Raw genomic sequence first — 16,783 nt, 5'->3', positions numbered from 1 at the left:
ACTTCTTCCTCTGTTCTGCTGATAACATGGTTCTCATGGGTTCTGTCTGTTCTTCTGAACTTTTTCTTTAATGAAAGATCATCTTAAACACTTTAAATCACAGGATATCTTCAGTGACCCTATTGCTTGTGTGTGGGTTTTTATTTCCATAGTTGACTTGAAATTTACTTTCTTTTTCTTTCTTTCTTCCTTTGATTTTGATTCCTTTTATTTGTGGTATTGTTATTGTAAATACTTTACATGCCAAATACTTTGTAAACTGAGGCAGGGTGTGAATAAGATCATTTTAAAATTTAATTCAATACTAATTAAATTTTTTTCACTTACTAAAGATAATTTAGAGTGTCTTAGAAAATTAACAGTTTCTCTTTATTTATAATTTCAATTAAGATGAGAGTATTATTTTTAAGGTTTCTCCAAAACAACTATAATTATAACACGTAAGTAGAGCCTTTAAGTTTCCCACTTCCAAAATAAAATTATATACCTCATTGTTTTAAGTTGAAAATAAAATGTTGTGAGTAACAGTTATTGGAAAGGGGATATTGCTTATGAGTATTCAAATCAACTCACCTCATATTCTTGACCTTTGCATCATTAGTCCAAATAGCCAAGGAGCTGGCCACCAGGCCATTTTTAGTGGACTGACTCATTTTTATGATTCAGTTTTCTGTTACTTCAATAAATATTTTCTTTTGGTGCCCTTTATTAGCATATCTTTTAATTATTTAAGTATTTTAAAGCTTCCCCCTTCATTTAAATGGCTTGTTTCCTAGCTGTTTCCTTAGTGATAAAAAGTTTCAGTTGTCCCTTTCAATCTCTAACAGCTGCAGGAACAACTCTTCTTTCCAAACTGACACTCCTAAATTCCCGTTGTTAGAGCTGGTATCTATATTTAGCTGGTGGGATTAAATTGCACAGGCTACAAGCTGGGCAAAGCACACTGATCTGCCTTTTTACAGCTAGACCTGTGTGCTGCGAGGAGCTAAGGCCTTCAGTGTCCCCTTCCTTACCCAGGTTACTCACAGAATGGATTCCCAGCGGGAACTCGCAGAGGAGCTGCGGCTTTACCAGTCCACCCTTCTTCAGGATGGTCTAAAAGATCTCCTGGATGAGAAAAAATTCATCGATTGCACCCTAAAAGCTGGTGACAAAAGTATCCCTTGCCACAGATTGATTTTGTCAGCTTGTAGTCCTTACTTCCGTGAGTATTTTTTATCTGAAATTGATGAGGCGAAAAAAAAGGAGGTAGTACTAGATAATGTGGATGCTGCCGTACTGGATTTAATCATCAGGTACCTCTACTCTGCCAGTATCGATCTCAACGACGGGAACGTGCAGGACATTTTTGCCTTGGCCAGCCGCTTTCAGATCCCCTCCGTGTTCACCGTCTGTGTTTCTTACCTTCAGAAGAGACTGGCTCCTGGTAACTGTCTAGCCATCCTAAGGTTAGGGCTTCTCCTTGACTGCCCAAGACTTGCCATCTCTGCCCGTGAATTTGTGTCTGATCGCTTTGCACAGATTTGTAAGGAAGAGGACTTCATGCAACTATCTCCACAGGAGCTGATCTCCGTCATTTCAAATGACAGTCTAAACATAGAAAAAGAAGAAGCAGTATTTGAGGCAGTGATGAAATGGGTGCGAACAGACAAAGAAAACAGGGTTAAAAGCCTTAATGAAGTGTTTGATTGTATCCGCTTTCGCCTTATGACAGAAAAATATTTTAAAGATCATGTTGAGAAAGATGATATAATTAAAAGCAACCCAGAACTCCAAAAAAAAATCAAAGTTCTCAAAGATGCTTTCGCAGGCAAGCTCCCAGAACCCAGCAAAAATGCGGAGAAGGCTGGGGCTGGTGAGGTGAATGGAGATGTTGGTGATGAAGATTTACTCCCTGGTTACCTGAACGACATTCCCAGGCATGGAATGTTTGTCAAAGACCTCATCCTCTTGGTCAATGACACAGCTGCAGTGGCTTATGATCCCACAGAAAATGAATGCTACCTTACTGCATTGGCTGAACAGATTCCCAGAAATCATTCCAGCATCGTTACCCAACAAAATCAGGTATACGTGGTAGGGGGACTGTATGTGGATGAGGAAAACAAGGATCAACCTCTACAGTCCTACTTCTTCCAGGTAAGAAAGGCTATTTCAACATAAGTAGAGACATAAAAGAAAGGTTGTTACCGTCCTGTTAGCTGATTTGCAAATTATTTTATTCTAAATAATTCGCAAATGAAGTGCAGGTGTTTGCATTTTATTCTACTTGATGTCCTATTCCAGTCCCCAAAAAAGCTATAATCAAACAGATTTTTTACCCCTGGCTGGCATAGCTCAGTGGATTGAGCGTGGTCTGGGAACCAAAGTGTCCCAGGTTCGATTCCCAGCCAGGGTACATTCCTGGGTTGCAGGCCATAACCCCCAGCAACCAGAAATTGATGTTTCTCTCTCTCTCTCTATCTCCCTCCCTTCCCTCTCTAAAAATAAATATAAATAAATAAAATCTTAAAAAAAGACCCAACTTTTAAAAAAAAACAACAGATTTTCTACTTTTTCCCAAGTTGCCTTGAACTGCTTTGAAATTCTTGGAGATAGCATTTTATCTCTTCTTTATGGTTACTTCCTATAATATAATTTTACTGAACATGAACTTCTATATATATTTCACACACTTTGAATTACCTCCTGGGAAAAATTGCCTTCACAAATGTCACTAATTTGAATTAACAGTATTTAGAAATTTTTATTTCCAATACGGTAATTTTTATATATGACAAATTATCATATCTATTTGGATCAGAGTTGTACTTAGTCATAATTACAACTTAATCTGTTTTGTGAAACCACAGAAGTTTCCAAGAAAACAAATTCTAAATTAATAGAATTTTTGTACTTTGAAGGGAGTTTTTTTGGTATTATCAACTCATTGTACTTTATCAGTTTATGAAGGAATCAGTGGCTTGCCGATACCAGTGCTTTGTAGCTTACTGCTAGCTCAAAGGGTTTGTTTAGGTCATACCTAGTCATGGCCTGGGACTTCTGGGCACTTGAGTTGGAAACGCCAGAGATAAGTGTAGAATGTCATATTGTAGTAACTGTGTATTCTCAAAGTGGTGAATGCTATACATTCACAAACTACTACATTTAGCCAGCTTTCTCTAATCTTGAAAAATGTAATAATACATGTTAATCATGCTTCTTAATTTTGAAAGTTCCACTGAAGAATGTTAACTATGAAATATAAAAATAAAATAGAAGCTGTAATCATAAGTATGTGAACATGGGACAGAAAATTTCCTGAGCCCTAATTTTAAATTCAGATAAATTTCAAAAAAGGGCACATTCAATTTAAAAGGCAATCATTATATCAAGGAAGTAAAAATGATATCAAAACACAGACAGATACCTAGAAATCATAGATCCAAGAAGTACTTACAGCCTTGTCGTTATCCTGTTCTACCCTGTTACTGCCTTACTTTCATTGGCACAGCCCCTCACTCTGGCTCGAGAAGCCTGCTTCATGTCTTTATAGCCACAAAAACAGTTATACAAAGTTGAAAGGGTCAACTCCCTGTCATTGCCCATGCCTTGCTCCTTTTAAAAGGCACAAATAGTACAACAAAATGCCAGGATAAAAACACCTGATCATAAAAGAGGGCTCCGAGTCATAAGAAATTATAGGTATGAGGGGTTTGAACAGGGGAGGGATGAAGCAAAAAAGGAAGAAAAAAAAAAGAAAGAACTCACAGACACAGACAACAATGTGGTGATTGTGGAAGGGACGGGGTGGGTAGAGATGGAAAAGGAAGGATAAATGGTAATGAAAAATACAATATAAAATAAAATTTTAAATTTAAAAAAGAAATATAGGTATAAGAATTTTAGGTCTTGAATTTTTCTTCTTGGTGACATTTATTAAAATGTATTAAGTTGGGAGTACTATGACCTTTGGTTGTATACTGTACATTAGGAGAACTTTTTACATAGGTAACAGAGGTTTTTTCACAGGCTTAGTAGATTCATCAAATCTTTGAACAGCACCACATCTTAAAAAAATCCAGGTCCAAACCCTAATTTTAAGGATGAGGAAACTGGGGCCGGAGTGGTTAAACAGCTTGACAGCTCGTCTGTGCAGGAGTCTGGCAGGCAGTCTGCTGTTTCACCTGCTGTAGGAAGTGCCCCATTGGGGATCGGACAGGATGCAGACCGCACTGCAGAGCGTGGCAGAGACCTGTCAGCATGGGGCTATAATGACTTCTGTTTCCATTTTGAAACAAAAAACTATAGATTTATGTAGCTTGCATTTGAATGTCTCTTAAAAGCTCTATGAACTTGGGCGAACTATTGAATCTTTCTGTGCCTCAATTTCCTCACCTGTAAAATAGAGATAATGAAATGCCTATCCTGGAGACCAAGTGAGACCACCTGTGGGAGGCATTTAGCATGAACCTTGTCACAGAGTCAAAACCCATAAATGTTCATTTTTATTTCTGCTATACTACACACCACTTTCTTGATCAAAGGATTTTTTTTAAAAAATGAAACATTAGCAATCACAATCCAGATATTGAAATTAGTAAATGCAAAGCTAATAGTTAAACCACTCATCTTATCTAGTGTAAATAGGGCTTTGCTGTAACCAAGGTCACTAAAACAGATATAGACAGGCTTCCACAGGGACCCCTCCTATACCACAGCCTTTAACACCTGCATTTGTCCTTGGTATCTGATTATTCTGGGTTTACTCCTTATTTCTTCTTCTATATAGAAGTAGCACTAGAGAGCACAATCTGTTACTACACTCTCTGAAGACAGTAGTTTTCTTGTGCCTTGGTGTCCTAAATGCAAAGTGGAAAGTATTAAAATTACCAATAGTAAGTTGTAATAGTAGTAGTAAGCTGAAACTGATCTCAGACATGCCAGATATCACCTACCCCTGTGCATGGGCACTTAGAGGGCTGTCTTAGGCTTGCAGAAGTGGCAGTGGCACAAATAAGCAAAGTTACTTCCTAATATAAATTTTTTAAAAAAGAGCAGGGTGGGCCCTGACCAGGTAACTTAGTTGGTTAGAGCGTCATCCTGATATGTCTAAGGTTGCAGGTTTGATCCCCAGTTAGGGCACAGACAAGAATCATGAGTGCATAAATAAGTGGGACAGCAAAGTCTCTCAACAAAAGGCTAGGAGGTGATAAGCTATAACACCTGCCTGTACCATAAGGTAATAAAGCAAATCTAAGAATTTTTAAAGGCAAGAAGATACTGCCTAACGTGTCAGTTGTCTGTGGACTGAGCGACAGGCCCAGCTGTCCCGGATGCCAGCGTGGGGAGCATGTTAAATATAGCATGAGGGGATCATTCACATACTGTGACCCTCCCTGCAGCAAAAACCTCTCTTTCTCCAGTGTCCTAAAAGCATTACGATTCCTTGTTCAAACCAGAACAAGGAAACATGGGAAGCATTAATTTGACAAAAACTTCACAGTTCTTGCCCTAGCTGGCGTAGCTCAGTGGATAGAGTGCGGGCTGGGAACCAAAGTGTCCCAGGTTCGATTCCCAGCCAGGGTACATTCCTGGGTTGCAGGCCATAACCCCCAGCAACCGCACATTGATGTTTCTCTCTCTCTCTCTATCTCCCTCCCTTCCCTCTCTAAAAATAAATAAATAAAATATTAAAAAAAAAAACTTCACAGTTCTAATTAACCTCTTGTGACTGTTTTATTCTCCTTCCTCTCTTGAAGTCCTACACATTTTAGTACTTTCTGCTATTTCAGCACACCCAGTAGATTTTCTAATTTTTCCAGGTAATTCTGGGTAAAATATAATACTTTTGGGTTATAGTTTTATTTTACTTACAAGACCCTTGACTATCTCAATGGATTCTACAACACACAGTACAGCATGTTTTCTGGCACAAGCTCCACATTCCCTCATATATCCTTTCTTCCAGCTCGACAACGTGGCATCTGAGTGGGTGGGACTTCCACCCCTGCCTTCAGCGAGGTGTCTGTTCGGTCTGGGGGAGGTGGATGACAAGATCTACGTAGTTGCAGGCAAGGACCTTCAGACAGAGGCTTCGCTGGACTCAGTGTTATGCTATGATCCTGTGTAAGTTGGCATCGCATTCTCATTTCTTAAGCACTCGGTTGTATGTGAGTGCCTATAACATTCCTACTACTAGACTCTGGAATTTATTGAAAATGTATGAATTCTATCCTCTTCTGATTTTAGGGCTGCAAAATGGAATGAAGTAAAGAAACTTCCAATCAAAGTCTATGGCCATAATGTGGTTTCACACAAGGGGATGATATATTGTCTAGGAGGAAAGACAGATGACAAGTAAGTTCCCTAAAATCTCCTTGTGCTTTATATCCAGATGATTTTTTACTACAATCATTCCTTCCTCTTTTTATTTAAGTCTACATACTGAAATAGAACTTAGTTCTTTCTCACTCATAATTTTTTGGAAATAAATTTTGTAAATAAAGTTTTGAAAAGTTTTTGCAGTATATTATGAGTTTATAATACCTCCAACATAAGCATTCTTACAGTAGAAAAACAGCATTTAGGAACATAATCAAGTATTTTTTAGCTAATTTATAACTATATTTTACATTAAAACCAATGGGATTTTAAAAATTCACTTAGTCATAAGTATACCTTTTAATTTAGTATTTAAAATATAATTACTAACAATAGTGCATAAAAATATCAGATTTGTACTTTATATTTAGAGAATTGAGATAAGTGCATTTAAAACAAAAGCATGGTGACTGAAAATAGGACAGTTTTTTCTTCAGTAATATTTCACTTATTTACTCCTGAGCAGAAGTGGTTTTCAAAATATTTAACCTTGGTAGTCCTACTAGTGCCCAGTTGCTTGTGACAAAAGCAGGATGAAGCTTCATATATAAACCTGACTTGATTTCTGGGCACTTCTCAAGGGATCAGTAATTAAGAAAAATATAACTTGAAGGGGGAACTGAGTTCAGAGTACTCTAGAAGTCAGTCAGCTAAGCTGTTAGCCTGTCTGATAAAATGAAGATTTTCAGTTTCAATAGTGAGAACTAATTTCCTGTCCCTGAAAATTCTAATTGGGCTTGTCATCATTTTTCTGGGTTAATTAATAGAGATGCCCTGTCCTGGAAAGGGAGCCAGAATTAAAGGTTATAAGGGCAAAACAGGAAAGGAGAATAAAACATAGAAATGTGCTAGATGTAAAGAATTCTATTTTCTGGAGTTAGTAATTAATGATTAATATTCAGTTATAATGACAAATACAGCACAGAAAATGTGATTGAAAAAGCAATGAGTTTTTATACAATAGTTTTACATTCAAAGATAATATTCTGAAATTTTGAAATCCTTAATCCTAGATATTATCATCAAATGAATATTTAAAAGAGGCCATATTATAAGCTCACTCAGTGTAAAATCATTTTTGGAGGACCAAAATTTCTGTTCAAGATTAAATGTCAAATCTACTACCCGTGATATAAAAGTGCTGTAGGAAAAAAAAAATATCTTACATTGGGCATTTTTTCCTGAGTAAATGAAATGGAAAATCTATTAAGCAGCTTCTGATTTTGGAAACATAATGACCCTGCCAAATGATTTAAATTGTTTCCTTCAAGTAGTATTAGTAAGTAGGAAATTGATATGTCAGTAAGAAGCATACAGGTCTTGTCAGTAAGAATATATTAATCTTGAGAATATGATTAACCAAGACATTGCTTGACAAATGCCGAAGTCAAGAACTTTGAATTGAATCATTATCTAAAAATAAGTACTGAGCCCTGACTGGTGTGGCTCAGTGGACTGAGTGCTGGCCTGCGAACCAAAGGGTCACCAGTTTGATACCTGCTCAGGGCACATGCTGGGGTTGCAGGCCAGGTCCCCAGTAGGGGGCGCGCAAGAGGTAACCACACATTGATGTTTCTCGTCCGTCCTTTCTCCTCTTTCCCTGTCTCTAAATAAATAAATAAAATCTTTAAAAAACAAATAAAAGCACTGAATTGCACTAGTTATCAACACTGAATATGAAGAACATGACTTTGTATCATGTTCTAATCAAGAAGTTTTAGAGTAATACTCATAGTCAAATATTAGAGGCAATGCTTCTACTTCAGGTATCTGGTCTTTTACATAACTAAAGAAAAAAAAACTGTCTTCACAAAAAGCTGCAGTTTTATTTGTTTGCTTTTTGGCTTTACCAAATAGATCCAGTTAATCACTTACCATTTGGAATTTAGTGAATTATGGATAACTTTAAAGAAACATAAGGAAATACTAAGAATAGTAATTCAGATAAGCCCAGGTTTTTCTGGTAGCATTCAGCATATAAAACTGTTCTCATTGTCTCATCTGTAGTCCCAGAGTTCTTAAAATATACTGTAATATTAATGGTAGACTAAAATGAAATTAGCTATCATATTATAGTTAAATTTTAAATTGGCACATTCTCTTCTAATTTTTTAAGCTAATTGATTAATTCCTCGGATATTCAGATAATTAAATATTTTTGTTACTGAGGCACAATAAACGGTTAACATTTATTTATTTATTTATTTATTTCCTCTATGCATGTGTTCCATTAAATTTAGTAACAGGACTAAAATCTACTTTGCATGGGTTTCTAGGCAGTTGCCAAAATAAAGCTATCCTACTTTCCAGTAGTATAATTAAGTTATAAAATAGTTTTGGTCCTCACGCTTGAAATTATCCTTGGTTGGTGGCATATGTTCAGATTAAGAACACTTTAAAGGCCCTAACTGGTATGAGTTAGTGGGTTGAGCACTATCCCACAAACCTAAAGGTTGCTGGTTCAATTCCCAGTCAGAGCACATGTCTGGGCTGTGGGCCAGGTCCCAGATTGGGGGCATGTGAGAGGCAACTGATCCATCTGGAACAGCGATGTTTCTCTCCCTCTCTTTCTCTCTTTAAAAATAAAGATTTTAAAATCTTTAAAAAGAATACTTTAGGGTTAACCACTATCACACCAATAAGTTCAATAAAAAGGAAAAACATATTAAGTTTTTAAAAATAATACTTTGGGGTGGTTTTTTTTTTTTGATTCTCTGCTATATACTACATATTTCATATGAGAAGCACAGCTAGATGACTAGCAAAGCAGCTTCTTTCAAAAAAGGAAGGCTCGCCCTGGCCAGGTGGCTCAGTTGTTGGAGTGTCATCCTTGTGTGCACTAAAATGCTGTGGGTTCAACCTCCCGTCAGGGCACATCCCTAGGTTGTGGATTTGATCCTCGCGTTTGGGAGGCAACCAATCCATGTTTCTCTCTTTCCCTTCTTCTCCCTAAAAATCAGTAAAAATATATACTCAGGTGAGGATTTAAAAAAAGTTTCTAAAAGGACCATTTTGCTGTCTTTTATGTTTACAGAAAATGTACGAACAGAGTGTTTATCTACAACCCCAAAAAAGGAGACTGGAAAGATATGCCTCCGATGAAAACCCCCCGCTCGATGTTCGGGGTGGCAGTCCACAAAGGCAAAATCGTGGTTGCAGGAGGCGTCACTGAAGACGGTCTGTCAGCTTCGGTGGAAGCTCTCGACCTCACGACCAATAAGTGAGTTACTGTATCTTACTACAGCATAGGAATCACTGTACATTTTAATTTCAGATAAATATTAAGCTTTCTAATTAGGCCATGGGGAAAGGAGGACAGGAAGGTAAGGATTAAAGAGGAAATATCTTCATCTGGTTTATTTTCCTGTTGCTGGGTGTAAAAATGCTTAACCTCTTGCTGCAGTGCATGTGTTTGCAACCTGGAACACATGACCTTCCAGGTGATGTTGGCGTGCTCTGTGTGTACTTGTTATTAACCCTGTGAATTCAGTCATGCAAAGGTAACACTTCTGAGCAATTATCTACACGTAGGGGGACACACATCTCTGTAATCTGATTTCAGATAGGCAGTTCAAGGATGAAAAGACCGCCATCTTAGCTTGTGATGTTTGTAAGGCGAGAATGCTTCAGTTTAACTTTTTATGCTTTTTGTAATATTCTTAAAATTTTCACTTTTAAGCTTTTATTGGCTTAAAGTTCATGTGAAAAGATACTTGAGGGAGTGGGGGAGGTAGAAGACAGTAAATGGGATAAATGGGGATGGAAGGAGACTTCAGGTGCTGAATATACAGATGATGTATTACAGAACTGTACACCTGAAACCTGTATAATTTTATTAACCAGTGTCACACCAATAAATTCAATATAAAAAGATATTTGATAAATATTTATATAAAATTAGTCTTTTTCAAAATTTTGAGCTCACACATCTGAATTACATAGTTTTTATATTCCTAGCTTAGCAATGAGGGAAAATTGGAGTGCTGTTATTATTTTTTAAATAAACCATATACACCTGATTATCCAAAAATTATAATACAAGGGACTTTCATGGAGAGGACTTAAACAATCATTAAAAATCATATTTTGAAGACTATACACTATGGGTTAACTTATGATATAGGAAGTTAAAGAAGCCACAGTTTCTTTAACTGTGTTTTTCTTTAGTTTTGTTCATATGTATGGATGGATGTTTATATTTAAATGTATGCTTTTATAAAAATGACAAAATGACACCAAAATGTTGCTTATGTCTGGGTAGTATTATCATAGGGATATTTGCTTTCTTCTATACATTCTGTATTTCCCATATTTTCTACAATATACATATACTGTTTTTATAATTAGTTTCATCATATTGAGAGCTTTGTAGCTAATCTGGTTGCATCTTTCAAATAAAGAAATAATATTTAGATATTTTCTAGTAGCAAACTTAACCTTCTAATTTTGGGTGTCTATGCCACTTGAATTTATTATAATTACCTATAATTGGTCAGTATTTGGCATTTCTTTAAATTTCACATTGACTATATTCTCAATAATTCCTAGATGGGACGTAATGGCCGAATTTCCCCAAGAAAGAAGTTCCATCAGTTTGGTTGATCTGGCCGGATCCCTGTATGCCATTGGTGGGTTTGCCATGATTCAGCTGGAGTCCAAAGAGTTCGCACCCACTGAAGTCAATGACATATGGAAGTAAGTTTCCTTCACTCCAATTTTCTGAACTAAATATCAAATGATTAAGTGATCATTGATAAAGCAAACAATTTTTAAGTAAATAGTAACCCAGATTTTCCCAACATGTCAGCTACTTATTGGTGGCACACCCTTGGGAACTCATTGAACTGTTACATCTGCCACTTATTGAATCATATACTGCTTCTAATTAGCTGTGACCTTGGAAAAGAACTTACCTGGGCCTGTTCATTAATTAAATGAGAATTGGACTGTGGACCCTTTAAGCTCCATTCCAGTTCTGCAAGTACAATGCTCTAGGCATCCATAGAGTAAAATCTACTTCCAAACCTTTCTACCAGACAGTACTTTAATTTCCTAAGAAAACAGAGTTCTGAAGAAATATTTAAGCTCCTGAGCCTTCCATAAATTAACTCTATTTTAAATCTAATTTAAATGGTTTCACAATTTTTTGAGAATAGTTACAAAAGCTTTTTTAAGAAGAAAAAGAGCAAAACATAGCAGTCCATTTCACCTACCAGATAAGTGTAAGTTGTGTCACACAGAGCCACGTCAGTCAGAGGCACAGTGAATAGGGTATGCGTGTCTGGTCACCACCAGGAAACCGTGTGTCTGCTGAATGGCACCTGCTGCCTCCCACCCAGGCATTGTGCTTGCTGCTCTGAGTTTACAGGAAGCAGATCTCAGTTGCCTGAGGTGAACCTAAGTGAGTTCGTGCTGCACCCCCATCCAGACACTGCCAAATCCGTGCTTTCCCTCTCAGCTTGCAGGCCAATTCCTACTCCCAAGTCCGGATGCCCTTCCCTGCCCTGTCGTCAGATTGTCCAGAGCCTTAGGACTCAAAGTGTTGGCATCTCCTGGAAGCTCCTTAGAAATGCAGAATCTCAGGCCCTACCCAGACTTAACCTGAATCTGCATTTTAACGAGATTCCCAGGTGATTTACTTGCATGTTTAAGTCTATAGATAGATACAGCTATGTTCGAGTGATCAGCAAAGGCATACCACTAAGCCTGAAAGTGAAAAGCAGATATTGTTTGTTCTATACCTGGACAAGTGCATGCCTTACTCCCAGCTGGTGAACTGGAAGACTAAAAGGCCAGTAGCTTAACCAAACATTTCGTGCATCCATCATTTCCTTACATTGTTGTAATAGTAACTAGCTGTGTACAGAGCAAGAAAAAAGTGGCTATAAGAGGAAGTGAACTATAACCCCCCACTCCCCCACCACCCAAAAAAAAGGAAGAGAAACTGAAGATTTCCAGGAAGGAAAGAGGCTTGACTTAGCAAGAGGGTGAGATGGGGGAAAGTCTAGAAGCAATAGAAAAAAAGAGATGGAATAATGAATAGTTGGAAAGGTTAGGGGTTTTGGAAAACAGGGGTAGGAACCAAGAATGAATAGGTAGCATTTCTGAACCCTGGCTGCACATTAAAATCACTTGGGATGCTTTTAAAATATTCTGGTAACTGGGCCTTAATACAGAACAATTAAATCAGAGTTTCTGGAGATAGGGTCTGGGCATCACTAGGTCCTAAAATCTTCCCAGGTGATTCTAATGTGTAGCCACTGGTGTTAAGGAAGGGTGCAGTCACAAGCTGAACTCCACATGAGCCACTCTGGCTCCTAATGGTGGTCAAAAGCCAAGTTGCGTTAGCAGGAGGAAGTTGCAGGCAGCATCTCCTGCTAAAAGTAGCCCTTATATTGCTGGGGGGAGTCTGAAAGAGGGATCTGATCTGATAATGGTTTATTTTACAATTAGGGCAGTGGTCCCCAAACTTGCTTCCTCACTGGAATCACCTAGGGAGCATCAAAAATACTGATGGTCTGTCACATCTATATTGACTGCTATTTAATTGGTCTCAGGTATAGTCTGGGCTTTGAAACTTTCAAAAGATCCCCAGATGAGTCTAATGTGCCAGCCAGCACATTTGGGAGCCACTGGATTAGGTAAAGGCAAGAGGGGCATTCATCATTAACTGCTTAGCTATAAAATTTTAAACTTAGGTACAGGCATTTTCCATGTGGGTAATACCGTCTAGAACAGTGATTCTCAAACCTTGCTGTTTGTTAGAATCTGAGGAACTTTTAAAAAATCCTCATACCCAGGCCATACTCCAATACTAATAATTCGATCTCGGGGTTGGAACCCAGGCATCAATATTTCTAATGTCCCCAAGTGGTTCCAATGCGCAGTCAAATTCGAAAACCAATGATTGGCACTGGTTCCCAAAGCAGCATCAGCAGCACCTGGGTATTCGTCCCATATGCAAATTCTCAGGCCTACTCAAAGTGTGCAGGTGTGACCCAGCGACCTGTGTGACTTGGTTGAAAGCTGCTGATCAGTAGAAAAGTGGCTGCCTACTTGCCCTCAGCTTCCAAGTGAATATTCACACATGCAGAGATGTAAAAAGAGATGAAAACTATCAGTATACCGCATTCTAAATCTATGGGCCCTCTCACTGTTAATGTGATAAAAAAATTAATTTTTCTATTTGTTCTTGAAGTCACTGAAATACTTAGGATTGGCCAAACTGGAAGTAAAACTGTAACTGCCAGGAAGCAAACCTTTTCACCCTCATTTAATCTCAACCTCCTGTTGCTTCTATGTGGTCACTTTTTCATTAGATCATTTAAAATGTTATGTTAATTTGCTGGCCCAAATTTCATTTAGATAATTAAGGTTCTTCCCTTCATTAGTAGTAAAATATTTTTTGCCTACTTTTCTCCACATAAAAATCACTCAGTGCACAGTATAACTATTGAGAATTACCCATATTTTGCCATGTATAACACACACCCACAGTTTTTGTGTGCATTATATACAGAATTATGATACCCATGGTATGTAATCATTAAACCCATGTATAATGCACATCCTTATTTTTCCCTCAAAAATTTGGGCAAAAAAGTGTGCATTACACGTGGTAAAATACAGTATATTTGGACAACTGAAGAAATTCAGATAGCCCATTTCTTACATAGGTATTAGCAAAATTTAAATCCCATTCATCATGGAATGATTTGGCTTGTTTCCTTATGCCAAGTAATGACTGTGGATAAGGTCTGTAAGATGTATTATTTGTCCTCAAATACCTTTGAGCTTGTTCAGGACGTAACATAGGGGGGAAATTAAAACAGAATAATTGCAGCATTGACCCACCAACTGAAAGGTGGCCAATTCCATTCCCCGTCAGGGCACAGGCCTGGGTCGTGGACCAGGTCCCCAGTTGGGTGTGTAGAAGAACCAATTGATCGATGTTTCTCTTCCTTTCTTTCTCCCTCCCTTCCCTCTCTCTAAAAATAAGTATTTAAAAGAAAAAAGAGTAATTGCTATAATAAATACTATATAAAGGACAATGTGAGACATAAAGAGAAAACAAACTCTGTTTGATGAAGGCAAGAAAGGCTTCAAAGGGAAGGCAGCATTAGGAGTTCCTCATGGAAGAGGAGTGTTTTGGGCACCAGGTAGAGGACAGGCACACCCTTCAAAGGAATTGAAGTTGTCTGTTATCTTTATGACCCTGAACACTCAAAGGGAACAACCAGATCTTACCTAATGTCAAGTGCAGGCTAAGAGTAGTACTCACACAGGACAGTAAGGGGAAAGGAAAACGGATTTGTATGGAGTGACCACTAGTGTCAGGTTCTGTGCTGGGCACTAGTTATGAGAACGACTAAAATCATAATCAAGGTAACTATCGGTCCCAACTTGTCCCAATTCTTACTGTTAAGGTAGAGTCTGTTGGCCTTGGCTCATAAAGACCAGCCATATTTATCAGTCCAAAAGAGAGTGATCAATTGCCTGTATATCACTCTTCATCTCTGGACAGTTTCTAATTCCCAGAGGGAGCTTAACTGCCTGAGCATCCACATTAAATACCGTGGCGGTAGTTCAGGCATACTCCTTCAAAAGATGCGTATTTTGAGTTCTTCTCCCGCAGTCAGGGGCATCCTCCTCTGGCTGAGGACCAGTAGGGTTTTTCAAAGATCCACATTTGTGTATTTGACACATAAAGAACTATCCAAGTAAAAACTGCTATTGATTACTGTTTTTCTCCACCAGGTATGAAGACGATAAAAAGGAATGGGCTGGGATGTTGAAGGAAATACGTTATGCTTCAGGAGCTAGTTGCCTCGCAACACGTTTAAATCTCTTCAAACTGTCTAAGCTATAAACAAGAAGGTGAAAAAATGCAATAGAATGGGAGGTGTTTTGTTTGGATAATAGGGCTTTATTTATTGTTTTTTAAAAGCCTATCGAGATTCATGTAGAAATTATTTAATAAGTTACTGTCCAAGAGATTAGCAGTGGGTATCAAAACCTCAAAGTCCCTGAATCTTCATTGTAATGATCAGAGCTTAAAACGATTTTCTAATGAGAAATTAAATATTAACTTGAACAGATCATTTGTTTTGAGATCTCTCAATTAATTGTAAAGCAGTTTCCTAAATTTGAGTTGTGAATCCTTTCATTTGCATTGGTAGGGTAACTTGACACATTTTCTATTATAAATGAATTGAAGAATGAAATATGTTCATCTACATTTTTTAAAATGTTTAAAACATCAAAAGCCTTCGCTCATGCCTCAAAATGACAAGAATTCTGTATATCATATTAAAGATTACATGTCATAAGACTTCAGAAATGCTATTTAAGGAGTATAATTAATGGGTCTCATTTAAAGGGGAAAACTCTCAGAAAAAGCAGTCAAATTCAAGTGGTCTTTTTTTCTCCATTCTTTTTCTGACATTGGTATACTGTTTGTAATTTAAATCAAATGCTTTTTTTTTAACTTTTAAAGCAGTCAATCAGTTTTCAAGCCATTAACTAAAGTCTGAAACTGCAGAGGCAGAAGTGAAGTAGTGGGTGAAGTAGTGGGTGGTACGGAGGATGGTGTGTATTCACTGGTTTATCTATACTTTCCAAGAAAGGGCTATTTGCAAATTTCTGAAGGAAAGGTGACTGTATTATTCCACTTTCTGGTACACAAGACCCTTACATTCAAGCTGTTTGTTCTTAGTGTATACAACAGGGTAGGGCAGAAGTAGGTTTACAGTTGGTTCCATGGAAAATAATACAGTAATTAATAAATATTAATACAATAATAAACTATTTCACATACAACTGTAAACCTACTTTCGCCCCATCCTATCCATAGCAAGTTGACTCACAGGTCTGTCCACAACCATCACATTCAACCCCAGTCATCAACTCATCACAGCTTATGGGCCTCACGGGCTTTCAGACTTGTTTCATGTCTCCCCTGACACACACCGTTTTCTGAGAAACCTGACTTGGGACCGATGGGGAGGATTCTATGACAGGGGAGAGAAGGCTGAGTGATGCAGACATGAGATTCAGCTGTCAAGATAATGCTCTGGGATGGTGAGAATGTTCTGGAACTAGGTAACGGTGTTGCTGGTGGCACAACCTTGTGAGTGTACTAAAAATCACTGAATTGGGGACTTCAAAACAGCGAATTTTATGGTATGCGCATTACACCTTAATGAAAAAAATGCTTTTGTTTATAACAATTCCAGTTATTTAGACAGAAAAGTCATCAAAAATATAAATAAATACAAATATACACACATGCACACACACACCATCTGAATCAGGCAGCCTAGAGAAGGGCGGGGAAGAGATGCGGTACATGAAAATTCAGATTGTGTATAACAGTAACTGGGAAGTATATCAGGGTCATGTAATCAAGACTTCTATGTAT

General features: G+C 37.7%; 1 protein-coding gene across 1 annotated transcript; it reads left to right on the top strand.

Moving 5' to 3' along the window:
• The first annotated feature begins 937 nt into the window (after positions 1-937).
• KLHL41 (kelch like family member 41) lies at positions 938-15,461 on the top strand. Its single transcript, XM_045831461.1, has 6 exons — positions 938-2,139; positions 5,951-6,108; positions 6,232-6,339; positions 9,398-9,583; positions 10,912-11,058; positions 15,121-15,461. The coding sequence occupies exons 1-6, from the start codon at positions 1,030-1,032 to the stop codon at positions 15,230-15,232; spliced, it is 1,821 nt and encodes a 606-aa protein (XP_045687417.1). The 5' UTR covers positions 938-1,029; the 3' UTR covers positions 15,233-15,461.
• Positions 15,462-16,783: the final 1,322 nt, after the last annotated feature.

Source organism: Phyllostomus hastatus, unplaced genomic scaffold (genome assembly GCF_019186645.2).
Source record: "Phyllostomus hastatus isolate PE091 unplaced genomic scaffold, TTU_PhHast_1.1 phas_contig_1, whole genome shotgun sequence".
Taxonomy (NCBI): domain Eukaryota; kingdom Metazoa; phylum Chordata; class Mammalia; order Chiroptera; family Phyllostomidae; genus Phyllostomus; species Phyllostomus hastatus.
Note: the sequence above shows the minus strand (reverse complement) of the source record. Positions and strands in the feature narration are given on the sequence as shown.

Excerpts from the sequence above, each read along its gene's own strand:
- KLHL41 (XM_045831461.1), top strand. The coding sequence starts at position 1,030 with ATGGATTCCCAGCGGGAACTCGCAGAGGAGCTGCGGCTTTACCAGTCC. Across the intron at positions 6,109-6,231 it reads GTGTTATGCTATGATCCTGT|GGCTGCAAAATGGAATGAAG; the intron begins GTAAGTTGGCAT and ends TTCTGATTTTAG. Across the intron at positions 9,584-10,911 it reads CTCGACCTCACGACCAATAA|ATGGGACGTAATGGCCGAAT; the intron begins GTGAGTTACTGT and ends AATAATTCCTAG.